At 42.8% G+C, this 23,012-nt stretch overlaps 1 protein-coding gene across 5 annotated transcripts in view; it reads left to right on the top strand.

Moving 5' to 3' along the window:
• Window positions 1–23,012, top strand: part of LOC111650381 (transcription factor SOX-6-like) — a 117,515-nt gene that overhangs the window by 82,279 nt on the left and 12,224 nt on the right. For 3 of the 5 annotated variants that reach the window (XM_087172344.1, XM_087172347.1, XM_023400268.2), the window contains 5 exons: window positions 3,691–3,811; window positions 5,117–5,199; window positions 12,660–12,809; window positions 15,274–15,451; window positions 17,384–17,580. In XM_087172344.1, coding sequence (XP_087028470.1) covers window positions 3,691–3,811; window positions 5,117–5,199; window positions 12,660–12,809; window positions 15,274–15,451; window positions 17,384–17,580 — 729 coding nt within the window. The remainder of the gene's footprint in view (window positions 1–3,690; window positions 3,812–5,116; window positions 5,200–12,659; window positions 12,810–15,273; window positions 15,452–17,383; window positions 17,581–23,012) is intronic. The other 2 variants (XM_087172346.1, XM_087172345.1) reach the window with 2 other exon arrangements.

The raw sequence follows: 23,012 nt of genomic DNA on the forward strand, positions 1-23,012 counted from the left end.
TCTCTCTTCTTCTTTTTTTTTTTTAGCCATTCGGACACAGACTCGTTTTTCTTCATTCTTCATTCTCTTTTCTGCGTGTCACAAGACGTCAGGACACTTGTCTGAGTGTGTGTGTGTGTGTGTGTGTGTGTGTGTGTGTGTGTGTGTGTGCGTGTGTGTGTGTGTGATGAGGGCTCCCGAACTATCTGGCTTTTTTGGAGTATGACCTAAACAATGTTGTCTGAAGAGCTGGTCATGTGCTTAACATGTGTAACTCCATGCCATCTGTGGATAATACAGATGTTTGATGCATTGTTGTGGCAGAGACGTGAGCACACACACATGCGTGTGTTGTGTGCACACACATGTGCACACAACACACACATGTGCACACAACCTAATTTTAACCTCGACCATTAAACCAAGTCTTAACCCTCAAACAGGCCTTTGATGAAGTGAAGACCAACCAGAATGTCCAAAAATGTCCAAAGAGTTGTGACTCTTACGGTCCTGAACTCTGATTGGTCAACATAAAGAGAAGTACAAGACAACCCCACAGATACACTCCACAGCGCTTTTCTTTTGATGGATTTCAGTTTACTGTAATTTTTTTAGCCACAATCTAGTTCTACAGTCTAACGATTTAACAAAATATCTCCCCTCCACATGAACATACAAATACAGCAGCAGTCCTCTCAGCACTTACATGATTCATGTCCAGCAAGGGTGGACAGTGACGAAATACATGTACTTGAGTATATCTTCCAGTATTTGTCCTTCACTTGACTGTTTTTTTTTTTTGTTTGTTTTTTTGGAAACGAATGACTTTTATTCCACTACATTTAAAAGACAAATATTGTGCTTTTGACTCCATTAAATTTCTATGAAGTACTCTTACTTTGAAGCAGGGCAGAGGTCAGAGGAGTGAAATTTTCTTTTATTTTCTAAAATGTGATCAGACCATACACTGTGTAAAACAATCACAGTCGACTCCTACACTGTCAGTCATGTTGTGCTGCACTTTTGAACAGCTCAGTTGTTTATGGCCATTTCAAGCTTTGTATGATATTCAACAGTCTTTTTATTCTACAGGTTCTACAGTCAGTCGGTTCAGTCAGTAGTTTGTTTCAGTCATCAGGTTCTGTAAATGTGCAACAATAAAACAATGTGCTGACATAAAAAAAAAAAGTGCTTTTGAATACTTGAGTATTTTTTAAATAAAAGTACTCCAGAACTTAAACTCAAGTAAAAATTTGACTGAACAACTTCCACTTGTACTAAAGTAATATATGACCAGGAGGATCTGTACTTTGACTCCAGTAATGGAGCTGTGTACTCTGATGTCCAGTGTCAAGTGTCAAACACACAGTTCATCACTTACAGATTCATACACTAGCATCACTTCATTAACTGTAGTGCTTCAAAGTAAGAGTGTGGAGATAGTGGAGCCTGAACATGTACATTTGGCTTTTTGAAATATTTAACCAAATGAAGATGATGATGTTTCTCACCTGAACCAGGTACCATGCTGTAGTTTCCAAGAGAGATACTGTATGAATAAAACAAACATAAAAAGATATTGAAACGATGTTCTCACTTAGTGTGATTGTGGGGTTTTCCAGACAATGTCTGATATTACAATTGTTTTACAGGATCTAGCAATTTTGTTTTTATAAACATCTATTATGTAAAAAAAAAAAAAAAAAAAAAAGATCTCAAGTTCCCAGAGCCCAGAATGAAATCTGTAAGTTTCTTGTTTTGTCAGAACATCAGCCCACAACCCAAAGATATCCCCTTTACAGTAACTGTTGTTGATCCTCTTATTGATCCACTAATTAATACAGTTCCTCGGCAAACACGCACAAGTGAAGGATGACCCCGTTCATCTCCCTCTCTCTGTTTAGTCATGCTCTTTGAACCTCCCGATCACAAACGCTTAGACCCTGCCTCACACACACACACACGCACACACACGCACGCACACACACACACACCATAAACATCCCAGAGGACGGTCGTCTTATTCAACTAATTCAGCAATGTAACCACGCGGTACAAATGCAGAGAGGAGAACTGTGAGCACACAACATGCTGATGGCGTAAATTTGGGCGCTAATGATGAACTGTCCCAGGAGGACAGTGGGAGGGAGGCCATGTGGTTAATGAATTGGTAGTAAAGGAGATGAATGGAGGCAGACAGCATTGAACGGAGAGAGGAAATGGAAAGGGAAGGAGGAGGTGTCAACAAGCGTTCATCTTAGAGAGTAACAGAGGAAAGAAAAGGAGAAACTGGAGAGGAGGTAAAATATGATGAGAAAACAGGAGGCATATAGAAACAGAATGAGAGGAATGACAGAAAAAGGAGGAAGTGATGGACAGCTGTTGCAAATCGTTATAAAATCTTATTAAACGTGGTCAAATGTAAAACATTTTTCTATAGAACTAATCTGAAAAGTTTTGTCAGCTGACAATGTGTCCTCTCCTCGGCTTAAATAACCTCCTCACATCTTCTAAAAATCTGCCAACTTTCAGACAGGAACTGTGAGAGTGAGGAGACAGAAAAAACACAAAATGAAAGAAATTAAGGCAGAGAGAAAGAAAAGAAAGACAAGACACGAGGGGGAAAGAGACAAACAATTTTACAACAGGGAAGAAAGTGAAGAAGGGAGAGGAGAGGATGAGATAAAGGGAGAGATGGAAGTGAAGAGAGCGATCCAGTCCAGCCTTAATAGATTCCCGCAGGCTCATCTTTGATATGTTCTCCTCAGTTGGAGCCCTCAGCGCCTTAACTCAGTCCAACCAACAGTTTTTATGAGTCTTTCAAGCCGACATGAAAGGCAGCTGTTAGCTCCTCTGTTGTTTTAAAGACACTTTGCTTCACATTTTTACACTTGTCTCTCAAGAATGAAACGTCTTTATTTGTTGTTTGGTCTCTGCTCTTTAACTTTGTCTCTTCAGTCCCGATGATCAGTTCATTCTTACAGTCAGTGGCTGGGGTAGTGTACGTGTTTGCTTGTGTGTGTGTGTGTGTGTGTTTCTTTTTCTGACTTTATTATTTCTCGTCTCTTTGCTTCTTTATTTCTTTTTATATTCTTGGTTCCTGGTGTTCTTTCTTTTTTTTTTCATCTTAATTTGTTTCTCTTCGCTTTTTTCCTTCATTCTTTTTTTTCTCTTTACTCCCTTTTGAATTTTCTTATCTTTCCCTCTTTTTGTTTATTCACTTTTCATTTGATGTTTTTCAATTATTTCTTTACTCTTTGCTTCTTTCCCTTACATTCCTTCTTTTTACTTCTTATCTCTCGGACTATCCTATTGCTTTCTTTTCCTCCTCCATTCCTCCTCCTCCTCCCTTCTCAGTTTACTTTATCTCTTTATGACTCCTTTATTTCTCTCCGTCCTTCATTTTTTTCTTCAGTTTTTCTTTAGTGATTTTTACAGGTTCCATCTTTCTTTCCTGTCTCTATAGTTTGCTGTTGCTAGTGTTATTGTGTCATTTGTTTTTGTGTGTGTGTGTGTGTGTGTGTGTGTGTGTGTGTGTGTGTGTGTGTGTGTGTGTGGCATTTGTGTAGATAGGAGTGGTTGTGTGTTCGTCAAGGTTTTTTTCAGTTACGTTTTTCTTATTTCATGTTTTACAAGACTACATACTACAAACATGTGTGTGTCTCTCTCTCTCTCTCTCTCTCCCTCCCGCTCTCCCTCTCTCTCTCTCAGGTCCAGGGTCACATGCCTCCTCTGATGATCCCAGTGTTTCCTCATGACCAGCGGTCCTTGGCTGCTGCGGCTGCTGCACAGCAAGGCTTCCTCTTCCCACCGGGCATGTCCTACAAGCCAGGTACACACACACACACACACACACACACACACACACACACACACACACATTGAAAAGTTGCCCAAAACAGATTACTCACTGCTGAAATGTATGTTTTCTTGATAAATATTCACCCCCCTCAGATAAAAGCTCTATGACTCTTTGTCAAATACAAAAGAAACAGGTCTCTCTCTCTCTCTCTCTCTCGCTCTCTCTCTCTCTCTCTCTCTCTCTCTCTTTCTCTCCCTCTAAGACACACACACATACACACAAACACTGGGATCCCAGTCTATGTTAATGAGGTGTGTCAGGTGAGGAATGTTCTGAAAATGAGCGGAGAGATTTACCAGCCCTGCTTGTTCACGTCGGGAACAATACATTGGACACAGCGAGGACTGGAATGTCTCTTTTATGGCGTGCTGAAAACATGTCAGTTGCACAACACATCTGCAACATGGAATTTCACACTTTCTCACACACACATGCACACACTCTCATGCATGTCCTCCTGGTGCTCCCCGACCCACGAGTGCACACATAAGCGAGATGTAGACAGACAAATCACATGCATTCCCCAAAAAACTTGCACGCAAAACACAATAGAAGGTGTGAGTGTTTGCATGTCCCAGCAGGGATTTTGCGCCACAACAAAACACTGGAAGACACACCTACACACACACACCCACGCACAGTCGTCTTCCTGCAGGATCCCCTGCACCACCTGCTTTCTTCCTCTCTCTCCTCGTCCTTCACACATTCCTTCCTTCCATGCATTCCTCCCGGTGCTCGTCTGACGCCGCACCACACTGACCCTCCGTACTTCATACAGAATAATCCATGTTTATTCCTACTGCGTGAGCACACACTCCCGTGAGGGTGCAAAGAAAGGCAGAAATGAAGGAAAGGATTAAAAAGCCATTATTGTACACTTTGCTTTGACTTTGGCCTGTTTTCAACAAAGGCTCAGACATGGAAAGCCTTTTAGGAACAAACAGTAGGGGTTATTCACGGTACTGGTATATGAATTTATGAGTGCATCCCAATGAGGGAGCTCTGGATGTGAACTCTGCTCACTCTGGTCTCAAGTACCCGAGTGTACCGACACTGAGCGTTATTAACCTTCGAATAAAAACGCTTGTGACCCTTTACGTCTCATTTGACATGAATAAAAACATGAGAGGAACAAGGGAGGAGACAAAGAGCGAGACAGAGAGACAGACAGAAGCTGAAGGCAAAAAAAAAGAAAAGAAAAAAAAAGCAGGTTAGTTCTTGTGCAGTAATCTGCTGCCACCTCTCTCTACAATATGTGTTGTTTTCCTTGTTCAGCAGGTGAGAATTACCCCATGCAGTTCATTCCATCGACAATGGCAGCTGCAGCGGCATCTGGACTCAGCCCATTACAACTACAGGTAAGACTGAAACACCTGGTCTCCTGGAAGTTTATCAAAATCAGCACTGCATCTTCACCAAACCAGAGCTTCCTGCATGGATAGAGTCACATAACTGGGCTGAACCGACCCTTTAAATGAAATTGCACAAAAAGAGTGAGTCATGTCCTCCTGCCACAAAAGGATCACATGTTGGAAACGAGACAGTTTGACAATGAAGTGGTGAAAAGTGAGGGTGAGGAGTTTAGTGGGCATGTGTGAGATATGCTTCAGTTTCACCTGGATTCACTTCTCAACTCATGAATACTCAGGAAATAAGAGACTTTATAACATATTTGGCAAAACATTTTCACATTTAGTCATGACTAAAACCACAAATTGCTTTTGTTGTCAAAGACATAACTCCCACCTAAACCAAATTTGGTTTAGTTTAACCAAAAGGAAAGGAAATGTTATGTTGTCATAGTGTTGGTTGTTAGAAAAAACAAAAAAAAAAAAGAGTCATATAATTTAACAGTTGGAGACTGTGTCAGAGCAAATGCCAGCAAAGCAAACTAAAGAAGTGCCTCTTCAGTATCTCTGATGATAACTTGAGTGAGTGTTTCACAACCAAATAAACAACTGCAGCAGAGACAAAGTTTCAGAACAGCAGCAGGAACAAAGACAGAGCTATACACTGCTTGTACACTGAGAAAGTACATATGGCTCTAATCCTGAGGGTGTAACCGGCAGGCCAGAGCCCCAGACAATCGTACAGAAGTGGGTAGATAAATAGAAAAGACAGTCAAGATAAGAAACATTGGCAAACTAAATGAAACTCCTGTTCACTCTAACCTCGCCCTGAGTTCAAGTGGGATAAAACCAGCAATACTTTTTATAGAATAAAAGACTTTTTAATGCTTCCTATCCATGGCGGACTCAACGAACACAATGGTAATTTAATGTATACCTGGTGCATGAAACCTTTTATATTTCGCCTGTTATCCGGAGGCCAAGGCCGTTGTGATTCAGCATGTCTTGTGAGTTTTTACCTGGGAAAAATCTCAACGTTGCGATCAAAAGGAGAAACTAGGTATTTTTCTTAAGAAGTGGTAGCTGTCATGACTGCACAGTTAAGTAAGCCAGCGTCACTGACAGAAGGTCTAATTTCAACAACAGAAAATCAAAGACAGAAGCCCCACGCTGCGTGACTGACAGGTGATCTGTGGAAAGTGCAGACTCTCGGCTACAATAATAACACTGGAGGAAAAAAATAAGAGTTGCCTGCTAGCATTACTTATTTCCTCACTTTGCTGCAATATCCTCAGCTGCAGTATATGTTCATAAATACACCAGAACAGCCGTAAAAGCAAAATGAATGGGAAGTACAAATGGAAGCTGGAGGAGGCCCAGCATGCATTAATCGGCTCAAATCACAGGCTCGTTCCTTTAATGAATATTAATGGAGTTAACTTCTCTCAATAAAACAGCATGACACGTCGGTTAAAGGATGAAGCTCTATAGGCCGACGCTAACGTGCTAGCCTGCTTATCTGCTGCCTGTCAGCTGTGTTAAACAAAAGCTGTTATGATGAATCACAGAGGAATTCCGCCCCACCAGCACAACACCTGGCCCAGGCAATTCATCAAATATTTTATTGCTGCTTGACACCTGTGGTTTGAGAATGGCACGTTTCCATAATGGTTATCATAGAACGTATTTGCAAAGAAAAAAAGAAAATAGAAAAAAAGAAACGAAATAGAAGAAAAGAAAAATTAAATCTTTATTCCCTTGAGGCGGTTTGGGATTTCACAACACGACCCCGTCACCCCTCCTGCTGTACCTACTATCAGAGCAAAGAACAAAAGCCCTCATGAAGCTTTTTCACCGGCAAACAATACTGCTTCATCATGTCAGTCGTTACCATAGCATGGCTTTTGGATGTTATAAGAATCCTTATCTCAGTTTATTCAATTTGTATTGTGGTTTTTGCTTATCAAGGCCCTCATTAGCCGCTATTGACTTAGCAAAGCGCCGCGCTGCGCTGAGGGGGATCGGAGTCTCGGCGCAGCCTAGCTCCACTCTCGCCTTTGAAATTATCAAAAGAGCCGTACGGTGAGTGAGAGGTAAGAGGATGAATAATGTCGGAGATGCAAACTCATTCACATTTAAACACAGCCTGAGACGTGGAGCGGGGGGGGGGCAGAGAGGAACCTGAATGAATGAGGAAGCTTCTCATCACGGCTGGAATTGAGTAGGAGACTGGGAAAAGGAGGGAGACTGAGAGGGAGGGAGAGAGAGAGAGAGAGAGAGAGCGTCGGTGGAAGTGTTTATGAGAGAAGAAAAAAAAAAAAGCGCGATTATCTGAGGAATTTTTGTGAGACGGAGGCGCCGGCTTCCAGCACATGTTTGGACATTGTTTTGACAACAATACCAAACGCCAAAAGCAATCACGATGAGAGTTATGAGTTTTACTTGTTGAGTTATGTATCTTCATCTCAGACATTTACCAGCAGCTCTCTTTAGTACAGAATTTATATTGGATGAACACAATAAAAATAAAAAATAAAAACACCTGCATGCTGCTCTGCTATCCAGCCATGAAATAAATACTTACTGTGTGAAGTTGGCATGGTTTATCAACCCCCTCACACTACATGGGTTGCATCCTCTTTGAGTGTCCTTGCTGTGTATGTGAGCTGCTTGTTTGTGTGTCGGAGGCAATTACAGTGTTTCCCTCAGGATTAACAATTTAGCCACTTGCCTTCAGCTCTCCTAACACTGGAGCATATCCCTTTGGTTAATGACCAAACGGTGAACATGTTTGGTGGCAGATCGCCTCACGGTCGGTTTAGTTACTGTATAGTTGCCTAATTCATCACAGAGCAGTGTGATGTAGCACCTCTGCTGGTTTACACGAGTCTTATCGTTTTCTTCTGTCTGCCGTTAAATGCTGCAGGAAACCCTGAACTGACGTGACTCCGACATAACAAGTAGAACAAATGTGATGAGTAGAACAGAAACATTTATTCCTCTTCTTCCTGCACTATCTTGAGCCCTTTGGCCTGCATGTAGCCACTGCGGTTACGCTGTAGTGCCACAGCGGCTCTCTCTCTCTTTCTCAGCTCTGGCTCTGCTTTCTTTATGGGCTCTGCCTTTGGGAGGTGAGGGACAACTACACCATTGAAAACCTGTTTTGTTTTTTTTTGTTTGTTTGTTTGTTTGTTTTTTCACAATGACTGTGAGAGGATGTTTTTCACTTGGAGCCTCACTGACATATTTCCTCTAACTTTTCCTGTCTTTACTCATCACTTCTTTATCTTGCATGAGAACTCTCTCTCTGGCCCCGCCCCCTGTACTTTGTGCTGGTTGTTACGCTGATGTAAAAATTGTATTAGACAAGCACACACAGAACACAATATGGAGTGTATATTATAGGATGATAAAATTATTAATTAATGGGTGACTAACCATCATTCATAATCAATAGAGTGTGTTTTTCTTTTGTTGCTGCTTGTTTAGCAAATGACGTGCATTTGGTGAGTCAGTCAATCGGGATTTAAACAAGGCTGCACTGTAAAGTCCTGTGTAGTGTCTCAGAGTGGCAGTGCAGTGCACACACTGAGATCTTGTCTGTTTTTAAGTGTTTTTTACTTATTAGTCTCAGTCACACTTCACTTCACAATGGCCTTAACTCCAGTGTGTCAGACTGTGCATTAGGGTATAAAAAAGCATTGTAAATACACAATTACACCATGTTAGTTCTACATTAGCCGTCTCCGCTACATGCTGTAGTCAAGTACACGCCAGCTGCTATCAAACCTCTTTTTAACGGCTCAGGACGGACAGATGTTGTAGCCAGACTGCTCCAGATGTTTTAAAGTTGAGCCCTGTAGGACTCTCTCAGACAGCTGGCTGGCACTGATGGTCAAGCAGGCATGAACTGGGTTACAGAAAGAGCATATTTTCAAGCGGGGGAAATGAAATGAACCTGCACAGGATACAAGACGACTTCCACTTCTCAAAATCATCGAAGAGGACAGAAAAGACTCGATCACTTCTTTTGTTTTACGGTTTAATCAGTCTGAAGAAAACAAAATCAAATCAAGCAGAGTCATTTGGCAGAAGCTGCCTCATTGTGCACGACTCAACTGACCTAACAGTTTTTGATAGAACAAATGTCGTGCTATCGGCGTGGGAACTTGATCAGGCCAATTGTTTCCAGAGCCTCGGAGTAGACCCCTTCACAAACAGTGGATTCCTGCTGAAGAAAGGCCCCCTTTGTGCACGGCTAATGCGAGGGAAATACAGTTGCTTAGCAGACATTCTTGTTGAAATCATAAGACATCTCCTGCTTGTCTGTCCCTGTGTTCTGCCTGTTTCTCTCTCTGTGTCTCAGACATGCAGACAAAGGTGAGGAACAAACTTTTGTGCCCCTAATTACCAACATACAGTAGTTAGAGCAGAATGGTTTTCTTCTGGAAGGAAATCAGATTAGGTTTTTCTTTATTTAAAAATCTGAGCATTTGCTCCATGACAGAGAAGTGGAAAGGAGATGGTTGTGTATGCAGCTTGCCTCCCTGTGTATCTTTTCCACTGTCTTGGCCACAGCTAACCCTCCCAGTGCAACACTTACCCTCCATCCTCTGTGTGGGCCAGCTCAGTGGCAGTCGATCAATTTCAGCCTCCTCCTCCTCCTCCTCCTCCTCCTCCTCCCCCTGCAAACCTGCTGCAAAAGACAAAACCTCATTTGTTTTGTGTACTCCTGAGATCGATAGCGGCTCGACACTAAAAGAGGCCAGCTAGAGGGATTCTCCACTCAGTTCTAATGGGACAGGCCGGTCTGAGCACAGAGGAGGCTGTTGGCAGGCCGGTCCAGACGGTGCTGTCCACAACCCAGACCACAACAACATCACCTCCTCTTTGCTTTCTTAACAATTACACCAAAGCAGGCCACGGCTATTAAAAAAAATAAACCTGCTGGGTGATCGGGAGGATCAAAAATGATTGACTAATCATTTGGATTTTAGTCAAATTAGCACTAACATCCAGGGGCCAGTCAGATAGTCTGGACAGCTGAGGCGCAGTTCAAGGCCCTCTTTGTCAATTTGTAATTTAGGAAATTGCGGCATTGTCTTCCCTTGGGGTTTGACTGAATGGCGAGAGCTCTAGTTGGGGTTGTTTACGTTGCACATTGGCCTCCCCAGTCACCAATCAATCTCAGAGTGTCTTTAAGAAACAGAGGGAGGAAAAAAAATAGGTAGAAGCTCTTAATTTCAGGCTTTTGTCTGTTCAACAGTTCCCTCCTCTTATTTGGAATTGCTGACGGAATCGCTGTTAACAGCACAATGGCCGTGGGTGTGTTTGCACAAAAATACCCTGTGTGTGTGTGTGTGTGTGTGTGTGTGTGTGTGTGTGTGTGTGTGCGCACACAGGGTACAGGGTGCGAGAGCTTAACTGTGTGTTTTACCTCAAAGACTCGTGTGTCTGCCCCAGCTCCCGCTCCCCTCAGAGCTGTAAGAATATCAGGCATCACCAGAAGTAACTCTGCGGTCGGTGTGATTGACGCGAGAGGCCTCACCACCAGCCATTCAAGGCACATTCTTACGGGGATCTCATATCGCCAGGGGTTGGCCCGAGCACTCCTGGTGCCTTCCAAGGAAAATAAGCGGCGTGACATCAGGGCTTTGTTTCAACGGCGAGGCCCCTTCTGTTTGTGTTTAATATCGCTCCGAGAGAAGTGGAAAGAGGGCCAGCCAATTTCTCTGGCCCCGACCGCTGAGCCTGGGTGCTTCGGCGGTGAAGCGACGGTGATCTCGTGTGTCTGCAGCGCAACGCTCTCTACCCCCCCCCCCCCCCCCCTTTCTTTTTCTTTTTCTCTGTTGCTGCACTCTCTTTGCTTTTGGATCTCTGGTCCCAGGAGGCTTTGCAGTTTTGACTACAGGGAAATCAGATCTCACAACACTGGGGGCCTTTTAGGATGAAGGGGGCAGAGAGTAAAAACAGAGAGAGACAGAAACAGAGGTGGAAATGGAGATGCGGGGAGAAGATGTGAGGAATGATTTTGGAACAAAAACTGAAAGGCAGAAGAAAAAGGAAGAGTCGGAGGGAGATCAAAAGAGAGGAGGACAAAAGAAAGACAGAAAAAGAGGAGGGGGGGGGAGTATAGATGAGGTGAGAGTAATGAAAAATGAGAGGAAAGTAGGAAAGCAGAAAAGAAAGAGAGGAGGGAGTCTTAAGTGAAGGCCAGCCACGTCTGGGTGGTTTTCCTGAGGACAGGCTCTTTGATACTCCAGCACTCACACTCCAATGCATTTAGACAGGGGTTGACAGTGGTTTCAGGCAGCGGTTTGTCTGGCCAGTTAGCTTTGATTTAGAAGACCCTGGACCGAGGGCTGAGTATTTGACTCTTTGATTTTTGTTAAGTACCTTGGATGGAAAATCGGTACAGTTTTTTTTTTTTTTTACTACGAATTTAATGTTCCCATCTCAACCCTAGAGGCAGACGGCTTTTACTTTCCAAGTCTTTTATTTTAAGTTTTCTATTATTTTTATACTATTTTCAATGGACTCACATGCCCAAGATGTAATTGCAATATGACTACACCTACTTAAACGTGATTGCACCCCATTGTCTTTGTTTTGGATTGAAGTCAAACTCAGTTGTCTGAACTGTTAATGTAAGGATTAACCACATGTGACAAGATGAGTCTCCAGTGTTTTTTCGAGACTCATAAAGTATTGTTTGAAAGCCTAATTTGATTGATTTTATTTGACTCTTACCATGTAAAATCTCAGCTCTGCTGTAAAAGGCAAAACGTAAGAAAGAGGTCAAATTGCCAGGACAACAAAAAAAGCCCATGCGGCTTTTTTCCCATTGTGGTTCACATTGTTATATGAAAAATAAAGGAAACCAGCTTTTATTGTTAGCAACACTGAGCCAGGCATTGTCTGAAAAGCTTATTTCATTACTTACTGTAAACTCTCATATTTGTGCAGAACTGAGTATTAGATATCCCATTTTGTCAATAGTCAGAATTAAACTTAAGGAGGATTCAAGCGAAATTTCTTTAGGTATTATCTGGATTTATTTGTAGATGCAAATCGATGCACAAGCTGCTTCCAGCATCTGCTGAAAGAATAACTGTCAGAGACGGATTGTAGATAATTTAAAATGAAAATGTTTTGCTGGAATGCCTCTCTGATAAATACTCAAACAAATCTTCCATTTGTGTGGGACACTCCTGTCAAAGTCAGATCTAGGTGTGTGTGTGCGTGTGTGTGTGTGTGTGTGTGTGTGTGCGTGTGCGCGTGTGTGTGCGCGTGTGTGTATTTGTACGTGCACATCTGTTTCCATAAGAGTCCTGTGTGTTTGGCTCAGACACACACACACACCCATAGAAGAAGAGAGGAGAGAGAATGAAAGAGGAAAGCCACTGACTAGCTGCTGGCGAGCAATGTTAATAGTCTGTCGGTTTTGCTGGTTTCTTCCCTTTTTGCAGCAGCTGTACGCAGCCCAGCTGGCAAGCATGCAGATCTCACCAGGAGCCAAGATGGCTCCCCTCCCGCAGGCTCCCAACTCCTCCGGTCCGCTTTCCCCCTCCGCCCTGAAGAGCGAGAAGCGAGCATCCAGTCCTGTCGCTCAGATTAAGGTGAGCCTGTTGCTGCCGATGATTTTGTAAAATGGTTTATGTGGAATCACAGAGCGGTTTGAATGATTCAACGGGATATGTCGGAGCTGGGAGGACACATTTGTGATGGGTTGATGTTCTAATAAGCTGTGGGCAAAGACAACGGCACAAGGGGAAAATCTAACCACACTCAAGAAACAAACAAATGTATAAGGAACTTATATGGGAAAAACAGTGTCTCCATGGTGTATGACAATATAATAAGACAAAGGAAAGAGTGAGTTCAGAATATGAATGATGGGAAAACACACAAGAATTATGATGATCAGTGCAACTAAAAGTGAGAAGTTTCTGAAACATCGATCTGCCCGTGGCTCTCTGCTCTTAACCGTCAATTAGAAACAGCTTATTTAAAAGTCACACACTGATACACACACACGCAAGTACACAAACTGACACTGGCGCTGGCTGCTGTTTGGCAGGAGCCCAGACCCCTTCACTGTGGAGAGAGCGTACGCCTCATCTTTGCTCGACGGCGAGGCAGTAATGGAAACCATGTGTGTGTGTGTGGGGCACAGCTGCAACCGGCGTCACAATAGACCGGCGTCAGAGCTCACCACACTCAAACAGTAGTGCTGTGCCCTCCAATCTCCTCCAATCTCCCCAGCCTCTCCACCCTCCCCACCCTCCCCAACCCCCGCACTTGCTCAGCCCACCCCACCGCCACCCACCGCCCCCACTTTGGCATGCCACCCGCAGACTAACCTCCCTCTACCGAGCCGTTCCTAAACTCCCTCCAACACCTCCCTCAGCTGAAGCTCAGCTCCAAATTAGCTTTGCGTTCATTAAGCGACTACCGCCAACACAAGAGCCCCAGTCAGTTTACTTCTTGGCATTACTTTTCCTTTTCCAGGGATTCCTTATGTGGATCAATGTGGTCATGAACCTTTGATTAGAAATAGAGGACAAGACTCGCACAAACAAAGGTGCTATTGTTCAGATAAGAGGGCACACTACAACTTTTTTTTCCTGTCACGTTCACAGAAGTTAGCTGTGGGATTCTTTTTTTTTTTTTTTTTCTGAGGGCAAAGGTGTGACTGATCAGCCAGACATTCAGCAGGAGCGTCACTAAAGTACTGAAAGCACAACTTCCAAGAGAGACTCGGGACAGGATTGAAAATCAGTGGCAGCAGTAGACTCTAATTCAGTCAGTTACACCTCCAACAGTAATAGATTTTCACAGCAGACATGTTCATTTCACCAAAGTATTACTTTATAAACAATGTCTGTGTCACACTTTATAAGACTGACAGCTTCTCTGGAAGTATATAGAGCTACTGGTGAATATACTTGAACAGCACTGTATGTGGATGGATAAAGGAGAAGTGGATTATGCTGCATGAGTGAGAAGATACCTTTAAGACTACATGTTAGTGCTGCAATCCCATGGAAATCCATTTTCACAGACTCAATGTGTTGTCATTGTAATCCTTTTACAGCCACCTTTCAAGCCAACAGGTGGAGGGGTGTGTCTGACTCTCGAAAAGTAGATTTCGGGTGAAATTTAAGCCCATGTTCCCCAACCTGGAGGTCCTGACACCCACAAAGGGTCACAACATGAATTAAAGGGACCCTGGGATGATTATTAAGGAAAAACAAAAGTTGAGCACACAGCGTTAGCTTGTCTCTATCCTTGAGGGATAGTAAATATGTTAAATGTGTTTTCTTTCCTCATAAAAACAAAATTGAAACAAGCATTTTGAAATAATTTGAAACCTACAATGTTTACATCCACGTTGTCTTGCAAGCGATCCTCTTCTTCTTTGCCTTTGTTGCTGCGTTGCTACATTTCTTGGCGTATTACTGCCGCCGACTGTCAATCAGTGGAGTAGCATGAGAACATTAGCAGGGCTGTGTATCTTGCACCCAGGTGTGACGCTCATGTATAAGCGTCCCTGTTTTGTTTTGTTTTGTTTTTTTTGTTTTTATTTAATAGGGACAATGCAATTTAACGTAGTTCCAAAACAAAGCAGGAAACGAATGTGTCGCACAGAGAGTTTATAGCTATTACTCATTTTCAGCTCTTGTCCCTAGTTGGGCTTTTACATGTAGAGTGTAAATAAGACAGTTTTCATCCTAATGAAACCACAATACACTGCATATATGAAAGTAGAGTAAAATACTATATTGAAATAGACAAGAACAACAGCGAAAACAACACAAATGATAATAGCATAGAATTACCTAAAAAATATACAGATGTACAGACTAAAAAGAGACAGCAATAGAAATAGTTGTCCATACATGACACCCTATCGTTATGGAGCAATAACATTGTTCCATAAAGCTACTACTGGCCAACTCAAACACAGGGTAGAAGCAGTTCTGAGTAATGCCACACACTCACTCACAAAGACACAAAGATGTGGCGATCCATCAGTTGTACATTTCCATTAAAGCACCGTTACATCTGTTCCACTAACAGGAGGAAGGATCCACACAGCCATTGAACCTCTCAGCCAGACCCAAGACAGCTGAGGCTCTTCGCTCCCCAACGTCCCCGACACAGAGTCTGTTCTCGGGAAACAAGACCAGTCCTACAGGCATGGGCAAGGGCCGCATCCCCAGCCCCATCCCCAGCATGGGCAGGAACACTTCTCTTGGTAGGTAACAAACACGCACATGCACTTTAACACCAGTGTTTCCTTTACCGCTGGGTAGACGGGACGGGCCACCCAGACCACTGCTGCTCTGCCTACAAGAAGTACATTAGCATTGGCTTCACTGACATGTTCAATAAGGATCACAGGGTCTAAGCGCTGCTTCACCATGCCAAGACAAAATTCTGAGGGGAAACACTGACGTACTCTACACATACATGGCCTCTCTCTCTCGCTCTGACACACACACACACACACACACACACACACACACACAAACAAACGCTCATACCCTTTCATGCGCCACTGTATTGTTCACATCTGTACTGTACATCCATCCAGAGCAAACACGTCCTCACTCCAGTGTAAAACTGTTCTTCCCCTCAACCGGAAAAACAAAAACATCACCCACCCAAAAACACCTCCCTCCTCCCCGCCACACACAGACAAACCGAGAGCCGTTGCATGCGCCTGATAGACTGCAGACACCTCAACCCCACGAGGAGACCTGTGTGTGAGCATTTGTGTGTGTGTGTGTTTGTGTTTTACAGGAGTCCAAAGCCCTGTATTTAGCCCCAATGAAAACCCCAGCAGCGGAAGCAGTGAAACCCAGCACACGTTATTTGGTTTTTAAGAGCTTCCTCACATCATTGTCTGCCCGCGCTAGACCTTTTATGCCCCTACCTCTGCTATCTGTTATTAAGGCCAATCTAAACCCTCTCATTATATCCCCCCAGAAAACAATTTCACCAGCTCCTCTGGAGTGGCTTTGAGGACGCGTCGCTTGTGTTGCCTGCAAAGTTATTTTTGCCCATTTTAACGGCCACCCAAGCATACAGTGCTTCCTACTTGTCTGCTAATTAAACGAGGAGGGCGACGGAAACTTTGCATCCTTTTATTTATTTCTTTTTTTTTTTCTTATTCTTCAAATGTGCATTGGCTTCAAAAGTGTGAAGCACATAAACAAGAGGGAGGAGATTCTGTCGTGTTTACTCGTGTCACACAAGTGGACTGGAAAACAACTTGAGCAACGTTTTGATCTGACAAGAGAAAAATATAATTTTTTAAACAGATGTTTCAATATTTTTATAACAGGAATTTGTTCAGAATTTGCAGCCATTGTGATTTTTTGGGGCTTCAGCACTTATGCTTTGTTCTCAAAGGTTGATAGTGTTTATAAAAGTTTACACAGGCACCAAACTGGGTTCTTCAAGGTTTAAACAGCATCTGACTCAAAACCCTCTGATTTATTAAAACTAACAAATAAAAGATACTTGCAGATCAGAATTTAAAAGAAAACCGATAAGCAGCTGAACTCTGTGAACTACAGACTTAGAGCATAAAAGCACAGTTCAGATACTGAATGGTTTAATTTATTTCTCTGTGCCATATCCTGTATTTTCTAACAGGCTTTCTGTGATGGCAGAAACCTCGAGAACCATTTCCTGGTACATGTTTTGTAAGGACTCCATAAGGATTCAGAAGAAACAAGTCACCTCATAATATAACATGACTTTCTTTTCAGTCAGTCCCCATACCTCACAAATTGCTTGGTTAAAGGAGCTATTTGTCAGTTTTGCTATTGCTACAAAGCTAACTTGAGCACCAACAGCTGTTACTTACCAGTGTAGAAGAAATGTTGTGAGTTCAGCATCAAACTTCATTCCTTTACTCAATTAACAACATTAACATAGAAGCCAAAATTGGAAAATATTTGGATGTTTTACTTATGAGATTTCTTTATTTTGTGTTTTTCTCTGCCCTCTTGTTACTAGTGCTCAGGGCAGAATTAAGCAACATTTGAATCAGAATATGATGACAGATGTGAAGCTGTTGCTTATGTGTCCAGTCAAAGCTTATTACTTATTAAGACTTGTGCTTTCCTTCTATGCCAGCCAAAGTGACATGCAGTTTTCCCCTTTCGTCTCCTCCCAGACATCCTGTCCAGCCTCAACTCCACAGCGCTGTTTGGGGACCAGGACGCAGTGATGAAGGCCATCCAAGAGGCCAGGAGCATGAGGGAGCAGATCCAGAGGGAGCAGCTCCACCAGCAGCAGCAGCACTCAGGACACCAGAGTCTGGAGGCCAAGCTGTCCGCCCTCAGCAGCATGAGCCTCAACAACGGCAACAAGGTTAGAGGGAGAGCCAGGTCACATGTGTGGCAACATGAGAAGACACACAGACACACTTCACTGATAAGGTCTATAAGAATCACATGCTCTACATGCAGCTTTCAAAGGCATTTTCTTCCATGTGAAGAAACAGTTCTGATTCAGACACTCATGGGTCTGCATACACACACACGCATGAATTACACAAATGCAACAATATGTACATTTGACTCACACCAAGTACATTTACTTAAGTTCTTTACCTTTCAGAGGAACAATTTTTATTTAAACAACTTATTAAACAACTAATGTTACTGTTTACTTTGCGCATTAAGATTTTACATACAAAACATGTGTTCAACGCTTAAAATAGGATCCATATTAAAGATGAAACACTCACACGCACTCAACAGTGTATTAAAAAACATTAAAGGTAGTTCCACCTGCAGCAGGTAAGAAATGCTGTTGACCTATTAAAGGTCCCATATTTTACACTTTCCCTCTGTTTTATTTGAAGGATTGATCCATAAGAAGATATATTTGTGGTTTTAAGAACCAAAAACCATCTCAGTGTAGTTTTACATCTCCTCTCTCAGGCTTCTCTCTGGAGCTCTAGTAACAAAAGGTCAGTGATCAGAAGAGAGGAGGCTCTGAGCCTCTCTTCTGATTGGCTACTTTTTTTCTGAGTGATCTAATAAAAATATAGCAGATCTCTGAAAAACCAAATCCTGCAGGGTTGGACGATGGATCCAGGTGGGCTTGGGCATGGCTGAGAGACTGCTTTGTTGTGACATCACAAAGTTACAGAAGTCCTGACGGCTCGTTTTAAGGCTCAGTTTCTGAATACAGGCTGTGTGCATTTCTCTGTGGACTGAGCACTTTGATACTTTTACTGTGTTAATATAGAACCTAGACCTGCTTTATAATCAAACAACACATGGACATCTACCTTTAGACTATATGGGGCCTTTAATATCTCTGTAATAATAATAAAGCACTGTAGATGTCGTAAATAATTTACTTTAACTTAACTGTACAGTAACAGCTCTGCAACACTAACTGACAGGTGCTCCCTCAAGGTTTTTATTGACTTGCCTTTATTGGAAGCTGTATCTCCAACCCAGAAATTTCAAAGTAAAGGCACACAACAAAATGTCATATAAACAATAGAAACTAAAATTCAGATTCAGCCGAGTTGGATGGTGAGATTATATTCAACAGGCCTTTTTACGTTTGCTGGGGAAGTTGATGTATCCTCTTGGTCCCATATGCTTCAGTGCTGATTTGGGTGTATATATTTTTGAGTGTACTGATTAGGGCTTTTATTGTAAAAGAACATTTTTACAATGTGGTATCACAACTTTTCCTTCAGAAAAACATGTGAACACTGCAGAGCATGCAGGACAATGTGGTGAGGAGAGCATTTATCCCTATACAGCATTCATATTATCATGTTCGCTCTCACTCCTTCACACACACACACACACACACACACACACACACCTCCGTTGATCTCCAGACTCCTTAATCCTGTGTCACATTCTCTCCAGTATTTCACTGGCCGCTTATTCAAGGTTTCTGCTCAGCTCGTGCACGAGTCTGAAGAATATTCATGGACGATATTTGGTGTCGTTTAGCGCGGGCTGCACTTCTTGAAAACTTCTCTTTTCTCCTCTCATCTCCACGGCCACCCAGAAGCCAACAGCTTTGAAGAGGGAGCAGCTGGGCCAATGACAAGTGATGGTTTTGGCGTGTGAGTGTGTTTGTGTGCCTGCCTTGACTGAGACTGAGTGGGTGTTTTTTTGGAGAGGAGACGGTGTTAACATTAGTGTGTGTGCGTGTGTGTGTGTGTGTGTGTGTGTGTGTGTGTGTAATTGAGTCCAGCTCTCCACTTGCCCTGGAGGGGGGATCCCGGCCTCAGGGTTTTAGCCCAATTAAAGGGCCTTTCTCGTGGAAGAGACCCCCCCCCCCCCAATGCACACCTCTTCCCCCAGCTCATCTCTCCCCCTTGGGCTGAAGGAGACAGGGCCTTTGTACCAGGATCTCATATCCAGAGGGAAATCCATATTCCAAAACATCTTCAATCAGTCTGATCAGCCAATCACAGATTCCGAGGATCAGACACTCAGTAAAATAGGGAACATGATTAGACCGGCTCTCCTGCGCAATTGATCCCTTGTTGCTTGCAAGGATGAGGAGAAGGAGGAGGAGAAGAACTCATGAATATTTTAGGGGTGGAGACTTTGAACTCACCAACCCCAAGTAGGTCATGATTGGTGCACTCCAAGGATAGGCTGTTTTGAATTTTTTGGACTTGTTTGCCTTGCATCTTCAGGAGGAAAACATCCAAAATCTGGCAAAATATATCTCTGCTGTACTTATCCTCAGTCCCAAGTTGATTTTTTTTATAAGTCATTATACTAGTAAACACTGAGAAGCTCATAAATATAAATTATACAACAGCCTATACTAATAAATTGTTTATTAAGGTTTAATGTGAGTTGTCTGCCGCAGGTCCGATGAAAAAATCCCAGAAATATTCCCAAATAAGTTTAAGTGCTATAAGGAGCTTTTTGTTAAAAAAAAAAGTTAACTTTGAAATGATCACAGATTAAGGTGAGTGTGTTGAAGGGAGAGACCGACGCACCTCTCCAGTTCTATATTTTCCAACTTTTTACGAACAAAACCAAAGCAATGCAGTAATTTGGTTTATAGCTCCATGCCTCCTAATAAAAAGCTCATTTGGAAAGTCTCAAAGTAATTGTTTCCGGTTCGAGGACGACAGCAGGCCTTGGTGTTTGTTGTCAGTTTGTTATTCGTTACCTAACAACAGCAGCTCAAAGACTCTTTCTCTTAGCTTTAAATACATAATTTTTTCTTTGGGACGGAGAATTTTTTTGTGTGTGTGTGTTTTTTTTCTCTAAAGCTCTCAAAGGCTTTGCTCTGTCTTAAACAATTCATGGATGGAACTTGCTGGATACTGAGAGTGTGACTCACCCGTTCCACCTCGGGAGGCAGCGAGACCAGCTCTTTTTCTTTACCTTGGATTTCTGTGTTGTTTTCTGTTCGTCGAATAAATTTGTTACTCAAATCCTCCCCTTTGAAACTTTGAAGCTGTGCCCGAGCCCTTTTTGTTTTATGGCATTGTACGAACGCGGCGCACTCGGCTTCTCCGGAGGGAATGAGACAACTGCTGTAAATGCTATTTCAGTGTAATGTTGAATGTTGAGCTATTTATTGCCTACACTGATTTGACTCAAAGGGAGTCGTCGCGGTGACGTCTGAGTGTTTGTGTTTATTTCGCTTTCTGTTTGTGTATTTTTGTCCCACAGCGTCAGGCATAGACGACATAGACATTTTTGTAAGAGGTGAAAGTGATCCTGTCCTCCTATTTGTGTGTGTGTGTGTGTGTGTGTGTGTGTGTGTGTGTGTGTGTGTGTGTGTGTGTGTGTGTGTGTGTTCGTGTGTGTGTCCTGGCTCTGCACTGGCCTTGGCCATGTTAATGTCATTATAGCTGGTGTACAGACGAGAGGCCTGGCCAGTTAGTGGCATTGTTGAGTATCACCTTACGCTTACGTTGCTTCCAGCTGGCCTGCGGCTGCCAAAGCTCACTGAAATAGCCACTGTGTATGACTGTGTGGGTTTGTGCATGTATGTATGTGTTTGTGTGTGTGTTGCGCGCAGAAGACTGTGCACTTTTTTTTTTTCATCTAAACAGCCACAAAACACTCCCTAAACCCACTTAAAGGAAAACATCAAGTTTCTGAGAGGTTGGCACATTACTCGGCTTACATGTCCTAGATGAAAACACCAAAATCAACCATGTGTCCCTGCTAGATTCTTCTCTCTGCCTCAATAGAAGAGAGAGTGATAACATGTGGAAGCTCTAAACCTGCATGGTAAGCTGTCTTAAAAGCGGGAGAGTTTTGCACTGGGGATTGGTAAAGTTTACACAAAATCTAATAGAAAAATAATACACAGCTTTGAACCACAAGGGACCACTGTTTCTGTTTCCACAGGAGGTGAACACAGTGTGTGATGGCAGACTGACTGCAAGTGAATCTACAGGCCACATAAGAATGAACTTTTTTAATTCTAATTCTTAATTGTCATGAACACAATCACTCAACAGCTGACTCTAAATTGAATGGTGGACACATGGGTTTTTTTTTTCCTTTTTTTTTTGGTGTCTGTTGAAGCTGCCAGCAGATCCTTCAGCAGCTACACAGAAGTGAGGTTGAGGTTTGCCAGATATTTGAAATAAAAAAAATCAATCATCAAATAAGAGCTTATATGCCTTCCCCTCTTAGCCAGACACCAGTTATTAATAATATGTCTTTACCTAATAATATATTTGATCATTAAGCTTTGATTATAAACCAGGTCTAGGTTCTATATTAATACTGTGAAAGTATCAATGTATGCAATCCATGGACAAAATGCACACAGCCTGTATTCAGAAACTAAGATTTCAAATGAACCGTCAGGACTTCCTTAACTATGTGATGTCACAACAAAGCAGTCACTACTTTTACATGCCCCAAGCCCCGCCCACCTGGACCCAGCGTCAAACCTGTCAGGATTTAGTTTCTCTGAGTGTTTACCTGAAATCTGTTATATTTCTATTAGATCACTCAGAAAACAGTCAGCCAATCAGAAAAGAGGCTCAGAGCATCCTCTCTTATGATTGCCTGACTGACCTGTTGTTACTACAAATGTGTATCCAAACAAAAATAAAAATTTAAAATAAAACAACAGAAAAGTGTAAAATATGGGATCTTTAACATTCTTCTCAGACTACGTTTTTTACACATTTTCATGAAGAATTCATTCTTAACTTTTTCACAGTTTTGAAATTTACCAGATCTCTACATTTTAGAGGCCTTAATTTAATGTAGCCCAGTGTCTTTTGTCTGCACCCTGTTGAATAAAGTTGGTCAGCGTGCTTGCAGTTTCTGTTGGAGGCGCAGAATAAGTCTGGAGGGAGGGGGGGTGGGGGGGGGAATGGTTGTATAGACGTTTATATTGGCTCCACTAGTGAGTTTGGTCTTTGTAGGAAGCGAGCCTGTGAAACCGACAGCTCAGACAGTTCCAAGTCTTGATTAAAGGTCGACGTAATGTTGCTGCATTTGAAGGCTGGATGATATACATTATAATAATGTATACTACAAAGCTGAGTCTGGCACCTGCAAATAGACTGTTGAGTGTCTACTTCTTTGGGGATTGGAGCCTCGAGGGGTGGAGGGGGGCTGGCGGAGGGGTGTTGAGGGCTATGAATAGGAGGAATGGTGAAAAGAGAAGGAGGGGAGAAGAAAAAAAACAAGGCTGACTGACAGCTCTATCGGCACAGTGAAGTCTGGAGGAGGAAAGAGAGAGATAGAGAGAGAACGATGAAGAAAAAAGGAGGAGAGAGGGGACGCTGGTTGGGAGGAGAGGGAGGGGAGGGGGGTGTT

Source organism: Seriola lalandi, unplaced genomic scaffold (genome assembly GCF_002814215.2).
Source record: "Seriola lalandi dorsalis isolate HSWRI2012SDOR001 ecotype SW California unplaced genomic scaffold, Sedor1 jcf7180002052274, whole genome shotgun sequence".
NCBI classification, from domain to species: domain Eukaryota; kingdom Metazoa; phylum Chordata; class Actinopteri; order Carangiformes; family Carangidae; genus Seriola; species Seriola lalandi.